Genomic DNA, 27,510 nt, shown 5'->3' on the forward strand with positions numbered 1-27,510 from the left:
GACCTTTTAGGAATCCCCCCCTTGAAAATCCTGGGTTCACCCTGAAACCCCCTAGCAGCCTTTTCTAAGCATTAGTGAATTGAAAAAGCCCTTGCTAATGCAATGCTATGGGGGATTTTTATAAAATTGCATTGCTCAAGTGGGATCACACTAGGGTGACCAGGCGTCCTCTTTTCCCCAGACAGATCCTCTTTTTCAGACCTGTCCGGGGCGTCCGGCTGGCTTTTTTAAATGTCCGGGTATGTCGGTATGAAAAGCTGTTTGGGAGCCAAACACGAACCGGCTCTTTGGGAGCCGAGCGGCCAAGCGCAAGCCAGAAGAACCGATGCTTTCTAAAGAGCCGGAATTCCCATCACTAGACTGAGTCTCAGTCTAGTGATGGGAATTCTGGCTCTTTAAGCATTGGCTCTTCTGTCCGCTTGGCTTCCAAAGAGCCGGCTCATGTTCGGCTCCCAAACGGCTCTCTCTCAGCGGTGGCTTCCCGGTTTCCATGGCTCCCAGTGTGATGTTGGTACTGCATCACACGCTGCCAACCGCAGCGGCGCTCTTCCCCGACGTCACGATGCAGGCATGGACATCACGTCAGTACGTCCATGCCTGCGAGGGTGAAAGAAGGCGCCCTCTTGCTGCTTGGGATGGACTCAGGAGCGGCTGCGGGGCTGGCTGGCTGGCTTAGACGGACGTGCTCGAATGCCGCTTGGTCAGGGTGAACTGAACTGTGCAGTGATAAGACAACGATGTACCTCTGCGCAAACACGGATATAAGTCTCCTGTATAAGATGGTGAATGCAACCAGTAAGCCCCGGGGTCCGTTACACCAAAGGCAATACAGTACCTCTTCCTGGTGAGATGTGGGTAAAATACCTCTCCAAATTCAATATCCGATCTCCTGATGTTCCTTATTGGCAATAAACTTGCTGTAATCCCGACATCCAGGAGCAGGCGGAAAGCTCCGCTCAGCGTGTAGTCAGCCTGACCGTGGCGTCTCCTGGTCAGCTGATACCCGAACTTCCTGCTTTCGTCTTCCTTGCTCTCCAGGGTGGTTCCGTCCCAATGCTAATAGTGGCGACAGCGGCACTTCCTGGCTCAATGAAGACAAACGAATGTGACAATAAGAATTTATTATGCACAGGCAACGCGTTACATCAGTCCAAGCCTGCTTCCTCAGGCCAATACAAGTGCTGTTTGAAAAGATATAAAGTCTTCTAAAGTGTTGATCCAGCGAGCTACCAAGGTGTGGTCAGTGCCTCAAACAGTCACTAGTTCCAAGCATTTATTTATCCTGTGTAGTATACACAATTCCTTATTTGTAGAGGGCTCAGATTTCCTACAAACATCCACACAGCAGAAGTTATCATCAGACTGCAGTCTGATGATAACTTCTGCTGTGTTGCTGTGTGGATGTTTGTAGGAAATCTGAGCCCTCTACAAATAAGGAATTGTGTATACTACACGGGATAAATAAATGTCTTTTCAAACAGCACTTGTATTGGCCTGAGGAAGCAGGCTTGGACTGATGTAACGCGTTGCCTGTGCATAATAAATTCTTATTGTCACATTCGTTTGTCTTCATTGAGCCAGGAAGTGCCGCTGTCGCCACTATTAGCATTGGGACGGAACCACCCTGGAGCGCAAGGAAGACGAAAGCAGGAAGTTCGGGTATCAGCTGACCAGGAGACGCCACGGTCAGGCTGACTACACGCTGAGCGGAGCTTTCCGCCTGCTCCTGGATGTCGGGATTACAGCAAGTTTATTGCCAATAAGGAACATCAGGAGATCGGATATTGAATTTGGAGAGGTATATTACCCACATCTCACCAGGAAGAGGTACTGTATTGCCTTTGGTGTAACGGACCCCGGGGCTTACTGGTTACATTCACCATCTTATACAGGAGACTTATATCCGTGTTTGCACTGAGGTACATTGTTGTCTTATTTCTATCCTTTAACTAGGGGCTTGGGATCCGCCCCCACCTCCCAGCTGCAAACTTTTCTCATAGCGCACTGTATCTTATTAGTATTATTTGAACTGTGCAGTGGCTGCAGCTGGCTAGCCTGGACGGATGTGCTTGACTCAAGACATCTGAGGTGGTGAGTCAGGCAGGTTGCGGGGCAAGGGGGGGGGGGGGGGGGATACACATACAAAGGTGAACTTAAAGTATGCTATCTAATCCTAAATTAAAGAGACCCTGTGGTTGGGGGGAGGGATATGCATGCAAGATGAACTTTGGTTTAGAGCTTAATCTTATCTGGCATGCATAACCCCCCTCCCCCCCCCCCCCCCCACAACAGGGTCACTTTACTTTAGGGTTTAGATAACAGGATTCAATGTGCTGCCAATAAGATTGCATTTGTGGGGAAATGTGCTGCCAATAAGATTGCATTTGTGGGGAAATGTGCTGCCAATCTCATAGTATTTATGGGGAAATATGCTGCCAATCTCATTGCATTTGTGGGGAAATGTGCTGCCAATCTCATTGCATTTGTGGGGAAATGTGCTGCCAATCTCATTGCATTTGTGGGGAAATGTGCTGCCAATCTCATTGCATTTGTGGGGAAATGTGCTGCCAATCTCATTGCATTTGTGGGGAAATGTGCTGCCAATCTCATTGCATTTGTGGGGAAATGTGCTGCCAATCTCATTGCATTTGTGGGGAAATATGCTGCCAATCTCATTGCATTTGTGGGGAAATATGCTGCCAATCTCATTGCATTTGTGGGGAAATATGCTGCCAATCTCATTGCATTCTGTGGGGAAATCTTTTGCGAATCTGATTGAATTTTGTGGTCGACCGGCCCTCCCCCATGTGGTCTGGAAAAAAAAACGGCCCTCCATGCCCGCGAAGTTGGACAGCACACTGCTAAGGTCTTGTATATTTGGCCCCACCCATGACCATGCCCACATACTGTTGTGATCCTCCTCTTTTTTGGAAATCAAAATATGGTCACCCTAGATCACACCTATAGAGCATTACATTAGCAAGAGCTTCTTTAAATCACAAAGCGCTCCTAGTGGGTTCCAGCCAGGCCATAATCGTGTAATTGCATTCATATGTTCACGCTACAGTAGAGATCAATACGCCTTTTTTGTTAATGAATGCACAATATGCATAATCTAATGTAACAAAGCTTCCTAGCATTAGGAAGTAATCTTGCTATAGACGGCAGCCGGTCAATATGGAGCCTCGATACTCCTCATAGATGAAAACACGTCTACTTTATCTGGAGAAGTCACGTGTCTCTCGTGGGGCTGAAATCTAAAACCTGACATCAGATTCACCCGCCAAAAACATGACAAAACGTACTACTCGGATTTCCTCTCTAGCAGAAGGCTGACAGGACGTCTCCCCGTATATTGCAGCCCCCTGTGTTGTCCCCAGGAGCAGGGACCCCGCTTGTGACAGGCAGCCCCCCATACACTAGCTGCGTCCCCCTGCACCCAGCCCATGACACGCACGGCTCCCCTGCACTGGAATGTACTTAGATAAACACTGCATAGTAAAATACCTCCCTTTTTATACTGCCCACAGACCCGCCAGCCAATCGCAGCCTCGCTCGGTTTCAAGGCTCCCCCATCACACTGCCCTGCTCTAGCAAAACAAAGCTTCATTTCCACCAAATCTTTTATTTTCCCGCCTCGGGAAGATCATAGCCTTTAATTGCCGTCCAAGCTAAAGCTCCGGGGTGCGGCTCTACCGAGCCTCTCCGCGCAGGGCAGGCCGATCCGGGGAGGTTGTTTATCTATAGTATTTGGGGGGGCCTTGAAACAGCCGATGTCCCATTTCCTCTGTTGTTTTGCTTCTCTTTAGTCTGGATTCTCCATGTTGAACCAATTCTGAGATTTGGGTTGGGACCTGCCTGTGTTATGTATGTATAGGCTTTTCATTTCAGCGACGAGCGAGTGGCATCTTCCCGGCGGCGGCGCAAGATTGCAGCAGGGAGAGGATCACGGATTAGCGAGAGAGATCAGCAGCAGATCAGAGCTGGGAAGACGAGATCAGCACTGGATCCGTGCAAGTGTTAGATGGAAAGCAGCTGTATCATCGCCCAAGTGCAGAGAGAAGAGGCGCTTGTGCATCCAAAGCAAGGTGAGCTCCCCTACAAGTGCTGCCCATTCCCCCTGCATGCTGCACCCCTCTGTTTACTCCCTGCTGTCTCCAAATTAATTGCTTGTTCTTCTCATTAACCCTTAGGGCGATCTGTAACCCCCCCTGTGCCTGTCAGTGGCAGTCTCCAAGGTAGTGAGCCTGTAAAGGTAGCCATACATCTAGCAATTTTTAATTGTTGACTAAAGGTGGCCACTAACAGACCAATTTTTAGTGAATAATCGTTTGAACGATTGGATGATTTCAAAAGCAAATAACATCATAAAACGTAATTTATTCCACCATCAGTGAACCAATCTGTACTTCCTAGCCATCACAACCGATTATGAAAAACATTTTTCCGATCTGCACTACTGCTGTCGAACGATCGCTTTAAGAATTGTTTGTAGTCGATTAGGGATATGATCGGAGTTTATTTTCTGATCGCTCCAATGATTCTTCACTAAAATTGGACAGTTAGTGGCCACCTTTAGCCATCAACTTTATTGGACGATCAAACTCCAGAGTGGTTGATCGAAAGTCGATTGACTAGTGGCCCCACCAACTACAAGCGATATCCTATGCGATTCACTAATCGATCTGACCAATTTTGTTCCTTCATGCTCTGAATGCAAAAACAGATTCAGTGTCGATAGAATGATATGTAAACAGGAGCCAGTTCCTGTGCGATCATCTAATATCTTCCATCCTGCTCGATTGACTAGATTGACATGCTTTTCATCGATCAGGCATACTGGAACACATTAGATTCTTTCTCGAATCTAATTTTTAAAGAATATATTTTCGTTCTTGTTTTATCACTGTTTATTATATGTGTTTTTATTTTGCGTTCAGTTTAATCAGTCTGTGTACAAGGAAGGAAGCCAGCAGAAGCCAGCCCCCTCCCTATTATGTAGGCTTGTGTTGAGTATACATTTTAAATAATGCTCTCTGCACAGGCTGCGTCTTTAATGAGCGCTTGCATGGGAAACATGCCTGCCCAATCATTTTATGGCCATCCTGTCACTTGTGCTTATTGTGCTGCTTCCCAGAATAGCATGCCCTGTGTATATTATTAATGGTGCACAGGTTTGGGCTCTTCTACTAGATCAGTGACAACAGGGCACTTGCTTTAAATTCGCTGCTTCCAGTGTCACTTACGCCAGGCAACCTGTTAAAATGCAGCCATTAGAGAAACGAGGGGAAATTCAACAAGGTAGTTGTTTCTGCTCTGTGGCGGAAAGTCCCTCTGGGCTGGATTGGATCTTTGCGGAGGTTAATCAGATTCCAGAGGCTTATGATTTTTTTTTTACCTGACAGCTTGTTTGATTAATCGGCTGTCGTGTAATTAATCTTTAGATTCTGAATCCGATTAACCCCGTTGCAAAGATCCGGTGCTGGTTCTCGTGGAGCTGAATCGATCAGGTTCTGCCCAGGGTATTTCTGTTTTTTTGTGGAGCAAAAAGAATATCCTTAAGAAGAATTTCAAGCTCCTCTCTAATAGCCATTCAATATACAGTCTCTCACACCATCAATCAATCAATCAATTCTAATCAGGGCGAATGAAAGTTAAATGGTGATCACAAATTAAAGATTGTGTCTTTTGGACGATTCGTAATCTATTACTCGTTCTGATCAATCCTCTAACAAGGAACAGTTAATGAAAATATGATTTGAGACAGATGAAAGCAAATTTTGCATTTGATTTTGTGGTTGATTAATACTGTAGGATCCGATTGCTCTATCGAGCATTTAGGTTGTGTTGTTTACTGGCCCAAGTGTAAATGTGTTGTATTTGTAGTTTAGGTTTCCGTTGTGGTTACCACTTTTGCTTGTAAATGTGCATCACGTGGTATAGCAGGACTGTTTACCTTGTTGCATATTGACATCTCTGTAGAAGGCAATGTTCTGTTAACCTGCATTGAGTATTTTAAATAGACGATGATGAACGCTCTTATCTGCTATCTTTTCTGATTACTTTCCATTAAACTGATTTTCTGAAGAGGCAAGGTTCTGTTGACCTGTGTATTTTATTTTCTATACTAATAAAAATTCAGCTTAATTTATTTTTTTCTTCTGCATAGTACAGTAGAAACTGGTTTTGCTGCTTGTGCAGTACTTAATAAAGGCTTTGGTAAACATTTGACCATTGATATCAGAGTTCCCTCTGCAGGAGCCTGCAATCTAATGCCTCATTATCACATGCTAACTGTTGTACTGGACATGATAATTGGGTACATTTGATAAGCATGAAGTGCAGGCTTCTCACCTATGGAGTGACAATGGCTGTGCTGGTAGCAAGTGACATCTGTACTGTGCAGAGATGTTGCCATCCAAGAGGAACTCTGCTATACTTTTCCTGTGTTACTGAAATCAGATGCATTCACTATTCCTTTCTTTAGCTATTAAAAGCAAACCTTTCCCAGAATCACAGATGTACCCGTGTTTAACAACAAATACTGTTTTGTACAGTGCCATTGAAGATGTTGGTGCTATAGAAATCACCAATGATAGTACCGGTAATAAACAGTACTGACTGGCATTTACACAGAGATGATTGTATTCCATAGGTTTTATGACACACTTTGAAATGGAATGTTTGGGCTGCCAGTTCTCAATCCTTTCAGTGTGCTGAAGTTTTCCAACTGACTTTTGTAGATCTCTCATAGAAAAGAGAAACTGACAGACTGGCAGTTTATTCTATGAGCAATGTCAGAGTGAAATGCTAACACCAGTAGCATGCAGTGTCATTTTGCTTCAGCCAGTCAGGTTGTTGACGATTCTTTCCTAAAGGTGGCCATACACGTTTAGATTGCCACCCAATTTGACAAACTGATCAGTCTTTCGTTGACCTGAATCTCATTAGATTCACTTCACACAGATTTTCAGCAGAATTCCCCTTGAAATCTATTGAAAAGCTATCGAACTGCAGCGTTGCACTGTTCCATGCCACCTCTTCCCCGCTACGTCCAATCCATTTTAAAATTTTTGTTCTTATCGTAATTTCAATTCGATCACAATGTTCTGATCTGCAGGTAAAAATTGATGCGTGTATGGGCAGCTTAAGTTGTTGCTATGAGTTACTGCACTTTTTAACTTAGTATTGTTAGTTTGCATTGAAGCTAGTCATGCATTGGTCATTTCTTGTTCTGTTTTTGACCCATCAAAACCGCATCAATTGATAGATTTCCAATTAAAGTTCAGCAACTGATGGATCTTTAGATTGATGGGAACTGCCTCTCATATGCATATACAATCTTACCAACATCTATGTACACAGAGGACCAATAGATTGGCTGTAAGGTGGTAAGATTGTATGGTGTATGTTCTGCTTCAGTAAATCTTTACGTGTTGGGCGACAGGTCAGTTTGTGGGTTACAGGCAGTACACAAAACTAGCAGGGAAGCAGGGTTGGTGATTTGTGGCTGAGATTTCTACAGAAGTGACTTAACATACATGCTTGGCTTAGCTTGGCCTTGACTGCAGATTCCTGACTATATAAGAGGAAAAACAAGGGGGGATGGGGGATTCATGTGATGTCATTAGATCGTTTGCCTAATCTGGCTGCAAATGGTCACATCAGTTGACGCTCATCGACGCTGCATCTGTATAGAACGTAACAGAGAGTCAGATTGCTGCAACTCGCTGGTATGGACAAAATGGATCCTCCGCTTAGTTTTGTTGACGTAATGGTTTCCTGCATACAGTTACATGTCGGAGGCATGGCATGCAGGCAGTTTCATAGTTAGCAGTGTTAACTGAAAATGTGATGTAAACATGTGTTGTGGGATAGTTCCAAGACTTCAGACAATGAAAGGGTCAATATGTGAATAAGTAACCTGTCCGTGTTGTTTACTGATTGATGGCCCTGCAGTCCCTTTGATGTGCTCTTATGGAGTGTGGCGGTCTGTTCACAATTTTTCCTTTTTCAATGTGCTGGAGTTAACCATCTGTCGTCCATACTGGACACTTCTGTTGCAAACAGTGTGAGTTACATGTGCCCTTATGTGTTAGGCATGCCTTTTGTAACTCGCTATGCTGTTGTTGCTTTTTTTTCCAGCAAATTACATGTGGGTGAAGTAGCTAGACTTTTCTATTGGCATTTAGAACCCACTGTTGTACAGGAAACTGTCCCACCTGTAAAAATAGTCTACTTTGTTTCAATGGCACATTGTTTGGGGAAGTCACAAAAGCCTGGTACACACATACATACAATTTGGATTGGCCAATTTTACCACTTTAATTTAGAATAAGAACTTACCCACACAACCTGTTCATAGTTTTCAGAATCTTTTGGCCCTCCTACTACATTGAAGTGGTAAAATTGGCTCTGTGATTGGCCAATAAAAATTGGATGTGTGTATACACCCTAGCCTCTTGATGTAAGAGAATAAAGCCTGGTACACACCTTCAATTATGACTGGCTAATCCCTGACCATTTTTAACCACCTCCCTGCAGTATGAGGGTCAAGAGGTATTGAATACTATGAGCAGATTGTGTAGGTAAACCCTCTTACCACATGGAGGTGGTAACATTCGTCAGTGATTGACCAATCATTATTGATAGTGTGTACCAGGCTTAAAGGGGAACTGAAGAGAGAGGTATCTGGAGGCTGTCATGTTTATTTCCTTTTAGACAATACCAGTTGCCTGGCAGCCCTGCTGATCCTCTGCCTCTAATACTATTAGCCATAGCCCCTGAACAAGCATGCAGCAGATCAGGTGTTTCAGTGGTTCAGACTTATAAGTCTGATCTGACAAGACTAGCTGCATGCTTGTTTCTGGTTTTAATCAAATACTACTGCAGAGAAATAGACCAGCAGGGCTGCCAGGCAACTGGTATTGATTAAAAGGAAATAAACATGACAGCCTTCATATACCTCTCTCTTCAGTTCCCCTTTAAGAGTTTTCAGTGACTGTGAGCAAAAATGGCACTTCTCTTTATTCCAGGAATCTATACCCTGTTGCCGTACAAGACAGCCCGGGTATTTTCCTCTTTCTCATTAGCTGCACAAAGCAGGAACAATTGTTACTGATTAATTACATTATGTAATGATACAATGTGTAGCGCTGATCCCATGGGATTTTGCCTTTTTTCTCCAAAGAAAACCTGAAGTTTCACATTAAATGCTGCACTTTATTTCCAAGGATATGATGCCTGTCTTTGCTATTTGATTGCTTTCATATGGAGTGTAATAAGCCAAACATTGCTTAATAATATCAGCTAAAGGGTACGTCCACAACACAATAGTTGTTTATCAAGCACGTCATTACAACACTCACTGCCATAATGTCTTAGTGCAGAGCTGAAATTAGAGAACGTAAGCAGCCCAGTTTATAGCGAGCTGTGTGTAATTACAGCTTTTTAGTCTTACCTCTTTAAAATGACTAAGTTTTTTAAAGCACCATTCCAGGCACATATACCCTCAGACTGGTGTAGGCACTCTACAGAGCTTATTTTGTTTGGCTGTAAGTTCCTAAGTTAGCTGATTGTAAAAGAAAGAAAAAAATAATAATAATTTTTTAAGTACACGGACAGGAGTCTGGCAGCCCCTGGCCGCTGATTGCCTTGTTGACTATCATTGCTATTGCCTGCAATCTTTTTAGAGAGATTCCATCTGTTGTATCCCCCTTGCAGCGTCAACAGCAGGATGATATAATGCAGATGCTAGGAGCAGCCACACCCACAAGCCTGAAACTGACTTTCTGCACTCATCAGCTTGTGGTCACGTGATCAGTGTCAATACAGGTAGTCCCTGACTTAGGGCTGGTGCACACCGAGTGGCTTTTTCAGCGTTTCTGCAGCCGCTTGCGGCTGCGGATACGCTTGGTCAATGTATCTCAATGGGGTGGTTCACACCAGAGCGGGAGGCGTTTTGCAGAAACGAATCCTCCCGGGGTGAGGCATTTTTTGGATTGCGGATGCGTTTCTGCCTCAATGTTAAGTATAAGAAAAACGCAAACCGCTCTGAAAAACGCCTGTTCAGAGCAGTTTTGCCGGCGTTTTTGTTACAGAAGCTGTTCAGTAACAGCTTTACTGTAACAATATATGAAATCTACTACACCAAAACCGCTACACAAAACCGCAAAACGCTAGCTGAAACGCTACAGAAAAATAATAAAGTGTTTCAAAATCTGCTAGCATTTTGCGGATCTGCTAGCGGTTTTTGGTGTGCACCAGGCCTAAAAGAACAACCTGCCAATACGAACACCGCTGATTCATCGCAATTACATCACAAAGTAGGGGACTACCTCTCCATTAAAAAGATTTCCCCTGGTAAGTTTAGCACCTTCTAGTTTCCTCCAGACCCTGCATAAGAAAATATTTCCCCTCCTGCAGGGTACTTTTTGTTGCTGCTAATAGCCTGCTATCACTCATTTTAACTGAGACCCTTTCTAGTGTTTATATATTCCCCTATACAGTAAAGAGGTGTCACTTCAGTGCCCATGTGGCAGCAATATAACTCACTGACCAGGAGGTTATCTTATGGTACATCTCTGTTGCTGTCTGAGTGATGCTCTCTACTTGTCCTGCCACCGGATGGATTGAAAGCTGCAGGTACGAATAACATACTGCCCCCTGCTTTGCAATTAATCTTTTATCGTCCTGCTTAGCTACATGACACTTATACAGCGGTGCTTTCCATGGCTTGTTATCGGTTTAGTAAATAATATTGAATGGAATTCCCCTTTTTTGTGACTTTTTAGTATGATCCATGTGCAGGTCTACCATTATCACTCTCAGCCTAATGCAAAGATATTCCTTGGAAGGATTACTCAGTGTTTGGGTAGCAAGGAGATGGCCATCATCATCAGAGGGTAGTCAAACAGGCAGGGTAGTAAGGAGCTTGCCATTACTGTCAGAGGGTAGTCTGACAGTCAGTGTAGCAAGGCGCTGGCCATTAGTGTCAGAGGGTAGTCGGTCATGCAGGGTAGCAAGGAGCTGGCCATTAGTGTCAGAGGGTAGTCGGTCAGGCAGGGTAGCAAGGAGCTGGCCATTATCATCAGAAGGTAGTCAGTCAGTCAGTGTAGCAAGGAGCTGGTCATTACTGTCAGAGGATAGTCATTTCTAGAGAACCGATCTGAAATCAAACTTTTCTAGAGACACATATTTTGGTTTAAAGGATAAACATCTAGGTTTAAAGATTTTACTGAAATCATCTGCTGCTCTTTATGTTTATTTAGTTTGCATACAGAGCATGAAAACCCACACCTCATATCCCCCCCCTCCTTTCAGGAATATTTGTCAAAGCATCATACAAGTTATTAGGTAACATTATGCTGCAATCCAACTGATTTACAACAATTATTTCCCCTTTTAGGTAGAATATAGTTCAGATCCTACTGCTTGTCACTTCAGCTACCCTTTGATTTGCAATAGCTGTAGTTTGTAAGGTGCATTGACTGGCTTCTGGGATTTTCCAAGCTCTGGGTTATACTGTGGAGTGCAGAGAAGGCAATGCATGCAGTTATTTCCAGCCTGGAGTGGCTCTGAAGCGGCCAGAACATGTAGACATTTTTGGGAAAACCTCTAGTATTGCTCTCACTCCTCCAGATAACAATCACTGGTGGTGTCTTGTGTCTGGCATCCCAAGTCTATGGCTATTTTTATTCTGTGGATGGCCATTGATAATTTCCAGCATGTCCGATCTGCTTCCGATCGAGAAAGGGATCACTACTGCACAAAACTGATTCCTTTCTTGATCTGAAAAACAGATCAGACATTTTGGAAATTTCCAGTTGATCTGACAGGAAAATTGAATTCTGCATACCCAGCCCAGCCCAGTAATTTGACCACCCCCAGAGTCCAACTCAAAACCTTTGGAGCCAGAGCCATCTGTCATGCTGCCCCTACCCTTTGGAGCGGCTTGCCACACCCAATCAAGATAACTCCAACCCTGGAAGCATTTAAATAAAAACTGAAAAACCTCTTGTTTAATCCTGGCATTTATGATCACATAACTTTTTCCCTGTAACACATCACAAACCGCAAATATGTATTGATTTGAGACAAGCTGATACTTTGAGTTCCCTACAGTAGCTATTTAGTCATGTGTAGGCAGTCAGTGTTAGATAGTTTTTATCTTTATTTAATAATCGGTTGTAGAGATACCAGGTAAAATGCAGCAGAATCTAGATGTGCATCTTCATGACGCCATCCAAACCATGTCCACATGAAGAAATTGGGTCAAGCAACATGACAGAAGACGTCCTACAGCTATTATATTTATAAAGCACCAACATCTTCCGTAGCGATGTACACAGCAATTTGTGTATCATGTGAATTTTTGGACATGATGAAAACAGTATGTGATAATAATAATGGACTATGTCCAGGCTGGATAAATACCAGGAGCTTTGTAACAAGGGCTGCTTTAAAATTACAGCTAAAGCCTAATTTAGAGCTGTTCTATAACTGTTATTACTATGTCAGCTCCTACATATTTCCTTGTGGCTCCTGATTTAAACAAGACTGGCTTCTGAATATCATATGAATTTCCCCATCCTTGGTCTGTATATTCCATAAGCTTCCCCGATTCTCCTTGACTCCTCTGCCACTAGCTGCTACCCTCTTCATGTTCAAGGCCGTGCGCCAATGCATGTGCAAGCACAGGCACCAGTAGTGTTCACTGATGTGCAGTACCATAGAGCTGTTTGTGCATGATTGACTGTACTACTGCGCAGGCTTGTGCTGTACTTTGCACCTGTGCATTGTAGCTGCGCTTGTACACGGAGGGGAGCGCGGCCGTAAACAATATTCCATATTAATAAAGGAAACGTCAGGCAATCTATGCTACCCCCAAATCCACTTACCTGGGGCTTCCTCCAGCCCCTTGCAGCCGACATGTCCCTCATTGCAGTTCTGCTCCCAGCCGCCAGCCCGGGGTCCCTGCTGGGGGACAGGCCGACCTCGAGAGGTCGTCCTCCACTGTGCCTGCGCGAGCATCACTGTCAATCGCTTGCATGTAGGCAGGGCCGGATTTAGGCCAAGGCCACCTAGGCCATGGCCTAGGGCACCACAGGAGCAGGGGCACCAAAACAGCAGGATAAATTGGTGCAGCATTTGCAAGCTTGCAAATGCTGCAATGCAGGGAGATCAGGTGAGAGCCTGACCTCGGTACTCTGCTGCCAGCCGCCTGTGCAGCAGCCCCCTTGCTCTCTGTGCACGCTTGCATTGTATGGACTTGGGCAGCATTGGAGACGGAAAGGAAGAGGAAGCTTCTGCAATGGAGACTAGTGGAGAAATGCATGACACTGATGGCTGCTGCGATGTGAAGGCGCGCTGGCTACCTATACTGAAAGGCGGGGGTGGGAAAAGGAGGGATTAAGGGAGTCATCTGGCTACCTATACTGGAGGGAAAGGGGCAGGAGTCATCTGGCTACCCTTACTGGGGGGGGGGGGGGGTCATCAGGCTACTTACACTAGAGGGAAGGGGGGTCATCTCACTACCTATACTGAAGGGGGGTGGCTGGTGACAGTGGCCTAGGGCGGTAAAGAGTACAAATCCAGCCCTGCATGTAGGCTGAAGTGTTCTGCGCAGACGCAGTAGTTCTGCAGCTGTGTAGAACACACCAGCCCACATGCAAGTGATTGACAGCGGTGCTCGCACAGGCGCAGTAGATGACGACCTCGCAAGGTTGGCCTCTGTACTGTGTATGCCTGCATGTCGGCTGCAAGGGGCTGAAGGAAGCCCCGGGTAAGTGGATCTGGAGTAGCATAGATTGCCTGACGTTTCCTTTCATGTTAAATATTGTTAAGAGGGTCCCAGCCTCTAGACTACCCAGAGGAACCTACTAAGGTAAGTGTCTAACTTTTTTTTTCTTTTAGTACGGTTACCTTTTAAGAGTGGGAGTGTATTATCCTGCTACAATGTCGGTTAATTTCATAACCATGTTAGTCTCTTGGTGGCGTCGGAAACATTCGATACTGCGCGGAAGGCTCTCTGGCGTCCTAATTCTCGAACGCCAACAGCTGTTTCTAGAAAGCAGCTTCTGTACTGCCAGTGTGACACTTTGTCTCCAACCCCCCCCCCCCCCCCTGAATGTTGGGATTTCATGGCACGGATCAGTGTTTTGTTTTCATTGATGCATTCATATTGGAAACTCAGTTTATTTGCAGTCACCTTACTGGGTATGGAGATGAGCTAGTATTTTGCACATTTCATGTACTTTGCGTATTTTGTAGTTGGCTATTTAATAAGGCAGCCACAACTATTTGTTTGCTTCGTTTTGGTATCTTGTACATTTTGTCAGTAAACCAGTCACAGGAGATTGTTTTTACCTTGTCATTACATTCTGAAAGTGTGATGAAGGAGTTTACAGTCACACTGCTGAATTGGGCACTTATGCAGAGGATTGGTGAACGGAAAGATAACCACTATGAGTAATCCGTACAAACAAGGATTGACATTCACATGTCTTATATTCAGTGGTCAGTTATTTAATGAATTCCTCTGTGCACCTTTAATTATAGGATTAATGCCAGGACTTGCAATGGCATTCAGTGTACTGTGACAGTGGCTGGTGACCTACTGTGTGTAATAGTTTGGAAATCACCAGTATTGGATTTTTGTATGATCACTCAGCTGGTTTTACATCTCTTGGAGAATTGTTATTCAAGTAGTGAATGACAGTGTTGCCTGTAGCAATCCCATTTTTCCTCATAGGCTCACATTGCATCATGGGAAAGTCAATGATTGATGTTACTTCCTGCTATGAGTAACACTAAGCACAAGTTTTCAGCCTGTACTGGGGTACAGCTGTTCATTAGTATGAATTCATCATTCAGTATAAAGACTCGACCATCAAACCACCTATAAAAAAAAAATCTGAGTATGTAAGCATCTTTGGAACAATATGAATGCAGTGTGCTCCCTACAAATGTATTTTAGTTGGGTGTGGTGAAGCCTTGTGACCATTAGTGAGTGGTGCCATGTGTGACACGTAGTGTGCTAACGTTTCAGTGTCCCCCAGGGCAGGTTTATGAAACCACCGACTCTCTAGGTACCCAAAATTGCTCCAACTCCTTGACTCCACAGCCCTTGCCGGGCTATGGGGTGGGTACAAACATCATCTGACTCCTTGGTTTATGAAACCACTGACTCCCAAGTACCCAAACATTGCTTCGCCTCCTCAGCCCTGGTGCCCCCAATAGTGTGGTGCGCTTTCCTTTGCTACATTTTTATAGGGTCTTTCAGGTCTGTCCCAAATGTTAGTGCCCCTGTATTGTAACCCAGTTTCTGCACCCCAAAATCTTTTCAGATTTAAGCCCCTATCCCCCAGAGTGTGCCCCTGCTTTTTGGGTCCCTTACAGTATGCCCCTAGCAAGAGCTCCTGTGCCTGCTGACACATTGAAGGAATGCCCTTGAGACACCTGGGTGTTCAGCGTGATGTACACTACACTGAACTGTATAGACAGTATATTAAGGGAGATGAGTTTGCTTTTAAATAGGAGATACTTTGTAAAGAGTTTCCTTATAGAGAAGCATGTAGCTTAAAGCTGAACTCTGAGAATAAATGGTTTCCAGTGTAGGCAATTGAAGGTAAAATGTGTATTTATTTATTTGTATATAAATTCATAATTATTATTATTTATTTAGAAAGCACCAACATATTCCATGGCACAGTACAAATTAGGAATTCATTATCAGGAGCCCCATTACAAGTCATTTCCTACAGCTACCAGCTGCAACCCTCTCACATAACTCTGTGCTTCTTTATCTTGCCATTGGAGTAATATGATGATGCAAGCCAATAAGCAGCAGTTGCCTCACCCACTGAGTTTTTAGTTAAAGTACCACTCCAGTTAAAAAGAAGTAGGCAGTTAAAATCTGCCAGAACCGACAGGTTTTGGACTAGTTCATCTCCTCATAGGAGATTTACAGGGTTTCTTTGTTTTCAAAAGCATTTCCTGAATAGCAGTCTAACTGCCAGAATGGTAAGATACATGCCAGCCTCCCTACTCACTTGCACATTGTTTTGGCAGTTAAACATAGCAACTGCTGTTCAGGAAATGCTTTTCAAAACAAAAAAAACCCTGAGAATCCCCCATGAGGCGATGGACTAGTCAAAAACCTGTTGGTTCTGTCATATTTTAACTGCTTACTTTTTTTCACTGGAGTTGTCCTTTTAATGCCTTTAGCTGAGCTGGTTCGGGTCATTTTAGCTGTTAAAACCTTATTTATATTATATCTGTAGTGGGACATACATAAATGTGAGAAACTGTCACAGGCTGAACTTTAGATAGGCTGACTGATAAAGCCTCCTGAACTTTGTTGTATAAAAATCATTTTAGTAGTGAGCTTTCTCCATGTAGTTTTTGGTGTTTATGACCCTAGAGGGGATCAGCTGTATGGAAATTCTAATTACAGAGCACTGAAATGAGTGATGCAGATATGAAAAGAGTCCGCAGGGGATTCATCTAATCTAATAAGAACTTAGAAAGCCAGCCAAAACTGTATTTAATTTTGCGAAGCTTGATGTTTAGCTTGTTGGTTTCTTTGTTTGGTTTTGTCAGTGTGCCCTTTGGTCACATTTCATGATGATTTTAATTACCAACATCAGAGATTCAGCGCCTTATATCTAACCACGTCTTATAATGTGTGCATGTTGCAAATAAAGCAAATGCCTGTAAGGAGGGAAATCTAGACTGGCTCACACAGACGGTGGAACCAAATGGCATCCATGCAGGTAACTGCTTATCATCTTTAGATCAACCCCCATTCAGCTGCTGCATAGTGCATGGTAATGGGGGTGGGGTTTGTGTCAGTAGTTGATGCGCAGTGCGGTTGCTGTGTGGTGGACCAACACTTCCTAGGGTTGTATGAGCAATTTTAATGTCCGGAAGTGAGATGACATCACATTTGTATTACTGCAGGAGATTAAGGGGAGAGGAGTCATGTGAGACGTTTGGAGAATTACATGATGTATGTAAAAGTACCACCATTGACACATCTGCTATTGCAAATAATCTTTGAATATTGTTTTCCATTGCTTATATTATGACTGAAAAACTTTTGAAAACTCACATTTCAGCTATTGGTAAGGCCAAGTATCATAGAATGAAATAGGCTTTCTTTTTTTACATTATCTGTTGTGTTGAAATGGCTATAGCTGTTTTTCTCAGGCATACTTTTGTGTTGAACGTAGACTATTGTCTTTACTGCTGTAATGCAGTTTATCTGTTTGTTGCACTCTCTCCATAATCATTCAGCTAGCCGTTTACTACTTTTGCAGCTGATTTGTGAAAAAAAAATGTTTTTGTTTTTTAAGGTGTACATTACAAAATACTATTCTCAATGTACAACCCTGTGACCTTTCACAGAGTTCTCCTTTAATCTTTCAGGGATATGCCAGAGTAAAACTAAATCAGTGACTAATCTCCTTTGCCATTCAAGTGTATAGAGAAAGCAGAGGAGATTACTCGCTATGAATCTGCCATGTGACTGAAATGTAACCGTGTGATTCAGGGAGAGAACTGCACATTCTAATCTCACATGTAGACCTGTCACCATAAACTATGTACAATTGGGATTTCTAGTGGAAAACAGCCCAAAGTGGCGCTGCCTGTTCTAATGACAGCCGTCAAAGAAAAGCTTTCCCATAAGGCCCTGTTCCCTCTATACACAATCCAATCCACTTCATATCGCAGACAATGGGGATATCGCAACAACATGGACTTTTTCATGTAAAGTCCTTCTTGTTGTTTCCGCCAGTGCGATACAATGCTTACTCAATTGCAAATGCACCGCATGCTGCGTTTTTTGACAAAATTGCATTTTTTGTTGTATTTATGCTAGATTCACAGGGGTCCATTGCAAAACTCATGCAATGTAAGGAGTGAGAACTGCAATGCAGACTGGACATAGAGTTTAATACAAAGTCTGCATGCAGCGAATAGAATGAGAGCCATTACAATGCAGCACTGTGAACAGGCCCTATATTTTTTTTTTTGTATCTCTAATGCTGGGAATACACAGTATGTTTTTGAGCCATTAAGATGGCTCGATTGATGATTTCCGACATGTCCGATCTCCCACCCGATCGATTCTGCACTCGATTTCCCATAGGGAACGATGGGAAAAGATAAGGAAAGCGAATGGAAGATAAGAGAATCAGGCGCGAAATCCAGCGGGGAATCAATCGGGCGGCTGAATCGGGCCGCAACCACGCACCGTGTATTCCCAGCATAAGGGCCCATTTCTACTAGCAGCTAATTTGCATCACATCAGAACTGAAGCCAATGCATGAGAATTATGTGATTCGACCCGGGCAACGAGTCGAATGGATGCTGTAGATATCCACAACACACATCCGATTCCCCTAGGCAGTAACAGACTGCCGCATCCGGATTTCTGGAAGTCACCTGAGGGTAGTTATGGCGTGATGCGATTAGATCCGAGCAGTGGAAACGGGGCCCTGAGGCCTGGGACCCACTACAAAGCGCTATCGCTAGCAATTCTAGAAATCTGTAGTGGTGATTTTGGGAGAGATTTCCCTGCTCCTATACAATACAGTAGAATGGAACGCTCACAAAATGCTGCATGTCTTGCGATTTGCCTCATCGTAATCGCTCTAGTGAAATCTGCCCCATCTCTATTTACATTGGCAGAGCGTTTAGGGAAATCGCTAGCAATTGAAATTGATCCCTAAAGACTAAAATTAAACACTCTAGTGAGTTCCAGCCCTGAGCTGTTTTTAAAGTGAAACTTCAGAGACTATGATATGGGAATACCCAAGATTGCTGGCAGTCAGTGGATTGGTGTAGGTGTCAATCATGAGCTACAAGCTCCTTCTCTGTGTAGCTAATGACTTCTGCAGCATCATGGGAAGTTTCTAGGCAGTTCACAAATAGAGGCTTGTGTACAACAAAACAAAACAAAAAAATTCCACTTCAGTCCGTTTTGGAAAATCATCAAAGCTGTCTGGAAAGTAAAAAGAGAGTTTGGCTTGAGGTTGCTATACTGTTAGTGATTGAATGGCAGAACAAAAATGTCTTTCCAGTATGTGTTGGTACGATTGGAATTAGTGTAGATAGTGATAAAGTTAATTCATGTTTTGTGTGAGGCAGGATTCTCTGCATTACTGAAGTAGAGAAATTGATGTGATATATCAGATGATATGCAAGTAATATTGTCAACAAGTGTACCTCCATTTTGTGTGTGACTGAACATGATGGCAAAAATCTTCCTATGGACCCATACATATCATATGAGGTGTGCATAAACGTGATTTCATGCATGCCTTTCCTGAAGAACGGCTTGTGTGACGAGTTCAGTTATAAGGCATATCGGCGGCCACAATGCAACCTGATGGGAAATTGTTGCATTACTTCGCAATGAGTATCATTAAAGACAAAGAAAAAAACAAAACTATTATTTTCAAAACTTGTCAATAAAATGCCTTTTCAACCACCAGCAAAGAAGGAAATACCCCAAATAATTTTTATAGTACTTTCTCCTCTACTTGTTGGTACTTTTTCAACTACAAAGTTCTGAAAAATGATTTTAATTACAAGATGACAGTTGGCTTCTAGAAGAAAACTCAGGAGAGAAAGTTAATTGCATATGGGCCATAGTATAAACAAGGGCATCAGCAATAAAGGGGCAGGAGCCCTTACCGAAAGTTGTAATTTGAAGTAAAGATGGGAAATTTAGACACACGGCCACAAATTACAGGTTTGCGGTGGAGGTAGGTTGGCGGGGGGACAAGTGTTCGGTAGAGGGAGGGTTCTGTGTGAAAGTAGGGTTAGGTTAAAGGAGTTATTAGGGAAATATGGATAAAATAAGTGCTACTTACCGGGGGCTTCCTCCAACCCTAAGCTCCCAGCATGTCCCTCACCGCAGCTCTCCCCGCAGCTCGCTCCCGGTCCCTGGCGATGACTCCAGGTCAGCCTGTACTGCGCCTGCGCGAGCGACGCTGTCAATCACCGCCACGGGGGCCGGAGCAGACGGCGCACGCGCAGTAGTTCTGCACCTGCGCAGTCCGCTCCGGCCCACGTGGCGGTGATTGACAGCGCCGCTCGCGCAGGCGCAGTACAGGCCGACCTGGAGTCATCGCCAGGGACCGGGAGCGAGCTGCGGGGAGAGCTGCAGCGAGGGACATGCTGGGAGCTTGGGGCAGGAGGAAGCCCCCGGTAAGTAGCACTTATAATATTCATTTTTCCCTGATAACGCCTTTAAGACATAGTAAAACATTGGTAAAGATTAACAGTATTTTACTATTGCAATTAAGTAGCAGAATATCGGTAAAAATTTAAAACACACTACAAGGCTTTTTTTTTTGTTTTTGTTTTTTTGTTAAAGAGACTAACAAAATTTTGAGCCTTTATTTCTTCTATCCTATAAGTTCCTATACCTGTTCTAATGTGGCCTGTCTTACTGCAGCCTTTCCTACTTGCACTGTCTCTCTAATAAATCTTATCTCCTTTCCTCTGTCGTGTCTGTCGGGCTGAGGCTGGAATGTGTGGAATGTGCAGCACTGCTTGTCATTGGCAGAAGCTTTACACACCCCCTCCAAGCTCTGCATGAGTCACACAGTAAGCTAGTTCTCAGCCTATGATACTGTGGTTAGAAGCCAGTCTTCTGTTTGTAAACACTGCCTAAAACTGTTTATTACAAGCCAGGATTGCAGCAGGGAGTGGCAGAAACAGCACAGAGGGGCACAAGAGAAAATAAGGAATAGAATGGTATGCTTTTTATTGTAAGATTAGAGTACAGATTCTCTTTAAGTCTAGGCTTCATTGTAATTTCCTGACTCGCCCAAGAGCAAAACAAAATCTGTTCACACAAGCACAAGCTTAGTCTTTAGTAGAGATGTAAACATGTACTTCCCCTTTCTGCTTTGTGTTGTTGTCAGGCTCAGTGCCCACCAAAACCTGCTAGCGTATCCGCAAACGCTAGCGTTTTTTGAAGCGTTTTTCAGAGCGATTCTAGGCATGTGCAAAGCAATTTTCTACACATGCCTAGCGGTTTTTGGAGCGTTTTGGTGTAGCATATTTTATTTTTTGTTACAGTAGTGCTGTAACCGAACAGCTTCTGTAACAAAAAGGCTTGGCCACTTTCCTATACTCCAACATTGAGGCATAAAAGCCTCAGAAATCCGCAAAAATGCTGCAGGACCCGCGTTTGCTTTTGGGGAAAAAACGAATCACTGGTGTGCACCAGCCCATTGAAATACATTAGCCAAGCGTTTTTAAAACGCTCAGAACAGCTCTAAAAGTGGCCACTAATGGTCCAATTTCTAGCGAAAAATCGTCCGAGCGTTCAGAAATTCTGATCGGAAGAAAAATCGTTCACTACGCCATCAACGACCCAATCATGGCTTCCTATCTATCACAACCAATCAAGAAAATCCAAATTTTGGTTTGATAAAAACTTAGTCGGGCGAGATTTTTTTTTTTTTAAATCTTATAATCGTTCATAATTGATTGTGCCCATCAACTAAGATTTTTTTCAACCAATCCGATCAGAATTTCTGATCGATTTTTCGCTAGAAATTGGACAGTTAGTGGCCACCTTTAGAAGTGTTCCTCACCTTTTTGTGGTACAGCCAAGGCCAGTAAGTGTGAGCAATCTCTCTAATGCTTGTTCTGCAGCACGTCACAGAGTGCATTGAGCACATGGCATCACCCCCTCAGAAGGGCTCACAGTCACAGCTCACAGTAAAAGTAGCCATGTGCACAGCTTGTCTGTCACCAGCTCACACTGGAAATATTTGCTGTGTGGCATATCTGTGTATGTGTTTCATTGCTTGCGGTTTTCCTGGTGAAAGAGTTGCAAAGCAAGTCACTGATGACAGGTTAGTGCCTCCATGTGCCAAAAACAAAACACAACACTTCTTTTGTGCCGTGTTATTGGTGTTGCTGGGTGTGCAGATATTGGTGCATCATTTGTAGGCACAAGTCAGCAGTTTGATGCAGGCTGGGCTATGGTTCAGCAATATCCACGCTATTTAGAAAATAGTTACCTATTTCCTGCAGTAATTTTTCTCCCGACTATGAGGACGTGAGGTCCCAGTTTCCATATTATAGGCAGTGATGGTTAAAGTACACCTGAAGAGAAAAACAAAATGGATTGGATAGACCGCATAGTCCTAAATAAGACTTCCCTGGAGTCTCCTAGTTTTATTTTGTATTTAAAGGTTAAACTCTGCCTTTAGACATTTGAGTGTCTTGGGTGAATGATAGTTGTATATTGTTTTCAGCTCCCACACAGACAAATGTTCAAGTACTGTATTTAATTTTTTTTTTCTTCATATCCATTCCCTGGGCTCACAAGTGTTTCTCTGCCACTGATGTTACCAGTGAGAGTTACCCTGTAGTTCATTAGACAGTAGAAAAACTATGATTTGGATCCCTGAATTCTTAAAGAGAACCTGTACTGGGTAAAATTATTTAAAATAAACACATGAGGTAACTTCAAATGAACATTACATAGTTACCTTGCCATCAGTTCCTCTCAGAAGCTCACCATTTTCTTCTTACAGTGATCCCTTCCAGTTCTGACAACATTTTGTCAGAACTGAAATATATCAGTTGCTGTCAGTTATACATCAGTTGCTGTCAGTTACAGCTGAGAGGAGAACTGATGTGTCCATGTTTCCCTATGGCTCAAGTGGACGATGTTACAGTTTAACAGTGTTCTGACCAGGAAGCTCTTATGGGGTAACAGCCATTTTCAAAATGGAGGACGGAGAATTCCATTGATCACAGTGGACAAACAGAACGCAGGAGAGGAAAAATAGATTGAAGAGTAGACTACAGAGGAAGTAAGTATGACTTGTGTATGTTTATTTTGACTTTTAATTTTCAGTTCAGGTTTTCTTTAACCCTTACAGTGAGAAAAATTAATAAAGTAATTCAGGCTAGTTTTAAGCAGGGTTGGAACTGTACACACATTTACCTAATCATGTCACGTGTCTTCCGGTACTATTTAAGTGGCTAGCACTCTCCTTTCTTACAGCGTTAGGATACAGTTTTGAATTCCAACTAGAACACTCTATGCGTTCTGTCTGTGTTCATGTGACTTTACTCGAGGTGCATCAGTTTCCTTCGACAACTCTAAAATGTAGGTTGTTATCGTGGCTAGCCAAGTACTACACATATATGATAATTGTTGTCCAAAACAATTGCCAGTGATCATCCGGGGTTGCAGTTTAGGAAAGAGCACTGTATAAATGCTGCATGTTCTGTACCATGGAGAGGGAGGGGTGGATGAGAGAGTGGTAGACCAAGGCCGGAATGACAATAGAATAACAGCTGTTGGCCGAGAATTATCCAGCTTTTCGGGTTGCGGAAGGGGAGGCTGAAAATGGGGGATGCCTGTACACCATCTACATTTTTGGCAAGTGTGATCATGAGTGATTTGTTTCTGTCAAAGGAAATCTTAAAGAGACACTGAAGCGAGAATAAATCTCGCTTCTTGTCTCATAGTCAGCAGGGGCATGTGTGCCCCTGCTAAAACGCCGCTATCCCGCGGCTAAATGAGGGTCCCTGACTCCCCAAACCCCCAACCCCCCTTCCCCCCGCAAAATCTACGACCAACTTGGTTATTGATGAGTATTGTTTTGCCCTTTCTGTGAAGTGCTGCAGGAAAAGTGTCAGCTTTATATATAAATGTGCAGTAAATGAATGGCTGGTTATGTGATTACCTTAGAGAACCTATTAGGGAGCGCATGGCACCATGCTTTGGCAGCTACTGCATGTGTCTGTCTTTGTGTTTTATCTCTTTGGGAGGGAAGTGCTTAGTGTTACTGTGAAATAGATGAAGTGCTGTTCTGGTAGCATGCATTAGCTCACCATTTGTGCAGATGGTGCTCTGTTTCACATGAGTAAGAATGAGACTTTTGGAAATGCTTCTGGACATAGCCAGTTAGTTGGTGTCACAGAGGTCCTTGTTAAAACTGTAAACATTGCTTTTTTTTCCTGAAAAATGCCGCCAATTATTTTAGTAGCCTTGTAATTGCCCTAGCCCCTGGCTGAATAAGCAGGAAGTTATACTGATGTTGTGGTATGTTACTTGGTCTGTTGTGTTTTCTGATGTACTGCACTGCCACTGCTGTAGGCTGTAGTCTCCTCAGAGAGGTCAGCTTGTTGCTCTGCCCCCTTCCAATGTGACCATGCTAAGCCAAGCCCTCCATGCTATTAAGACTGAAGTGAGAGTGATATGGAAGCTGCCATATTTATTTACTTTTAAACAATACCAGTTGGCTGACAGCCCTGTTGATCCTCTGCCTCTCATACTTTTAGCCATAGACTCTGAAAAAGCATGCAGCAGAGCAGGTGTTTCTGACATTGTCAGATCTGAATAGATTAGCTGCATGCTTGTTTCTGGTGTTATTCAGACACTACTTCAGCCAAATAGATCAGCAAGGCTGCCAGGCAACTGGTATTGTTTAAATGGAAATAAATATGGCAGCCTCCATATCCCTCTCGCTTCAGGTGTCCATTAACACCTTAAAACTCAGCTGCTGCAGTTCATCTGAACACATTTTAAGAGGTAGTTCTTTGCTGTATGATCCTAAAAGCTGAAATGTGGGCACTGTGACTACAGTTAGGAATATATTAAGATTTGTGCCTGGTGATCAACTTTACATCCCATGTTTATGATCAATAATGGTAGCACAGGATGACGTGACTGACTCTGTAAAAGTGTCCTTATTCCTAGTGATGCAGTGTTTCATGGTCATAGTTGACCCCTTCCTCAGAGCAACAACTTTGGTTAATTTATTGCACATTGAAAATAAGTAACTTGGAATACGTGACGAGGTCTGTCAGCTATAAATTTGAACACCTACTGCATACTGTCCTGTCAAATTCCTCTCCCTTGCGTTTCCTGCGAGTATTAATATCCGAAAGAAACTGCATGCAGAGAATCCATGTGTATTGAAAATTGTGTTTTTGTTTTCTTTGTTTGTTTTTTGCAATATATTTGCTTGGCAGGGACAATTTTTACTTATCCAGAAAATATTTCGGCAGAGGTTGAAAGCACTTCCACACCCGAGAGCTATATTTACACATAGAGAACGTTTTTGTAGATGGTAATTTGATCAATAATATTTATTTGCTTTCGATTTTAGCCTTATTTTAACTCAAGCCATACTTCTCCCTCAGTGTATGTAAAAGTGCAGGTAAAGATCAGCACACAGGAGATAAAGAGTAGAGAGAAATACTTTACATGTGAGTACAGGGGAGGGAACACCAAAGTGAGAAGGTTTTAGAAACAAACTTTTCAAGCAGGGATTACCGCAGTTTTAGTTTAGGTATGGAATATAGTAGTATTTGCTATACAAATATATAGTATATCAGAACCCAGTTCTGAGACCTGAAAAATTGTATCAATTCATGTTAATTTTAAATATACTAGTCTAAAGTTAGGCTTAAAGTGGACTTATGTCATTAATAAATGTTAATGTATACACCTAAACTTGCTTAAAGGGAACCTAAACTTAGAAGGATATGGATTTTTCCTTTTAAAACAATACCGGTTGCCTGACTCTCCTGCTGATCCTGTGTCTCCAATACTTTTAGCCACAGCCCCTCAACAAGCATGCAAATCAGGTGCTCTGACTGAAGTTAGACTGGATTAGCTGCATGCTTGTTTCAGGTGTGTGATTCAGCCACTACTAAGGTTGCATAACGTGTACCTAACGCAACGCATAGTGAGCTAGAAGCTGGACGTCTGATCGAGCCGCATTAAGCGGCTCTTCATGCGTCCTGTGATGCGTACTCTTGCACGCATGCGGCATCACGTGGTCCTTCCGGCCAATCGCCACACAGAGCGGCGCTCCAGGAAGTAAACACTGCACGTCACACCGTGCAGTGAATATTAATTAGCCATGTGCCTGGCCGTGGAGGAGGAGGGGAGACCTCCTCTTCCAATATCACTGAGCATGTGCAAACAGTCTAACGTGGCTTAGCCGCGTAGAATGCACAGCATGCAGCACTTTGGTTTTAGCTGCTGCGTTTACATATGTAACACAAAGTGGGCACTGTGAACAGCCCATTGATTTTTCATTGCTGTGCGGTGGGCTGCGTTACAGGCTGCACTAACATGCGCCTGTAACGTCTCACCTTAAAGTAATATGAAGCTCAAAAATATATTTTTGCACTAAGCTACTAACACCGCAAAAAAATTAGTAAACCTGTGATTATGACACAGATTACACATCACTAAAACTAATTTATAACTTTTGTAGAACAAATGATCAGATTGACTTTTTAATGAATTACTGTTTAAAGGAATGGTCCAAGCAAAAAATAAAATAAAAATCCACTTACCTGGGGCTTCCTCCAGCCCCTGGCAGCCGTCCTGTGCCCTCGCCGCAGCTCCGGTGGCTCCCGGTGTCCTTCGCTGAAGAGGTCGACTTCGCCAGGTCGGGTTCCGGGTCGGCTTCTTGTGCGCACCACGGCGCTGGTCACATGGTCCCGCCGACGTCATCAGGTCTGTACTGCCCAGGCACAGAACTAGTACGTCTGTGCAGTACAGACCTGATGACGTCGGCGGGACCACGTGACTCGCGCCGTGGAGCGCATAGAAGCTGACCTGGTGAAGTCAGCTTCTGCAGTGAAGGACGCCGGGAGCCACCGGAGCTGCGGCGAGGGCACAGGACGGCTGCCAGGGGCTGGAGGAAGCCTCAGGCAAGTGGATTTTGACTTTATTTTTTGCTTGGATGTTTATTTTAAACAAAATAGAGAGAGTTCTCTGCTTCCCCCTTGGATACAGCAGTAGCTACTTTGCATTGTTTACACAGCTTAGTATGGCTCAAGTCAATCAGATTATGGTATTTTAGTAGGTACTCTGGTAGATACACTGTAAGTACACTGCGGACAACGTGGACTTGATTGACAGCGGTGCTTGTGCAGGCGCAGTGGAGGAGGTCGGCTTCTGCACCAGAGCCCCTGGGCCGGCGGTTGGGAGCAGAGATGTTGCTTGGGAGGGCTGCAAGGGGCTGGAGGAAGCCCCGGGTAAGTATATCATGGGGCAGCATTATTTTGGCGCTGACAAGTCTTTTAATCATAGTACATTATAATTGGTTCTAAACAATTTCCAAGCATTTACTATTGTTTTTAATTAGCTAAAATACTAATTTGGTGTTGTTTTAAATAAGATCTATCATTTTCTAAAGCTCTAGGACCCCTATGCAATTCACTTTTTCTCCGGAGTTTTCACCTAGGTGATATTTTCACAAATTGTCTTTAAAAGCCTTTTAACCATCTTAGCGGTATGGACGAGCTCAGCTCGTCCATCACCGCCGATGTCTGCCGCTCAGGCCCTGCTGGGCCGATTTTGATGAAATAAAGAGGACCACACGCAGCCGGCACTTTGCCAGCCGCGTGTGCTACCTGATCGCCGCCGGCGAAAGAGGGTCCCCCCAGCCGCCCAAGCCCTGCGCAGCCGGAACAAATAGTTCCGGCCAGCACTAA

General features: G+C 43.7%; 1 protein-coding gene across 1 annotated transcript in view; it reads left to right on the forward strand.

Annotated features, from left to right (window-relative positions):
* The first annotated feature begins 3,361 nt into the window (after window positions 1–3,361).
* Window positions 3,362–27,510, forward strand: part of CTDSP2 (CTD small phosphatase 2) — a 66,743-nt gene continuing 42,594 nt past the window's right edge. The window contains exon 1 of the mRNA XM_068267404.1: window positions 3,362–4,088. Within this exon, the coding sequence (XP_068123505.1) occupies window positions 4,025–4,088 (64 nt within the window). The 5' untranslated portion in view covers window positions 3,362–4,024. The remainder of the gene's footprint in view (window positions 4,089–27,510) is intronic.

The sequence above is a fragment of the Hyperolius riggenbachi genome, chromosome 2 (assembly GCF_040937935.1).
Source record: "Hyperolius riggenbachi isolate aHypRig1 chromosome 2, aHypRig1.pri, whole genome shotgun sequence".
Taxonomy (NCBI): Eukaryota; Metazoa; Chordata; class Amphibia; order Anura; family Hyperoliidae; genus Hyperolius; species Hyperolius riggenbachi.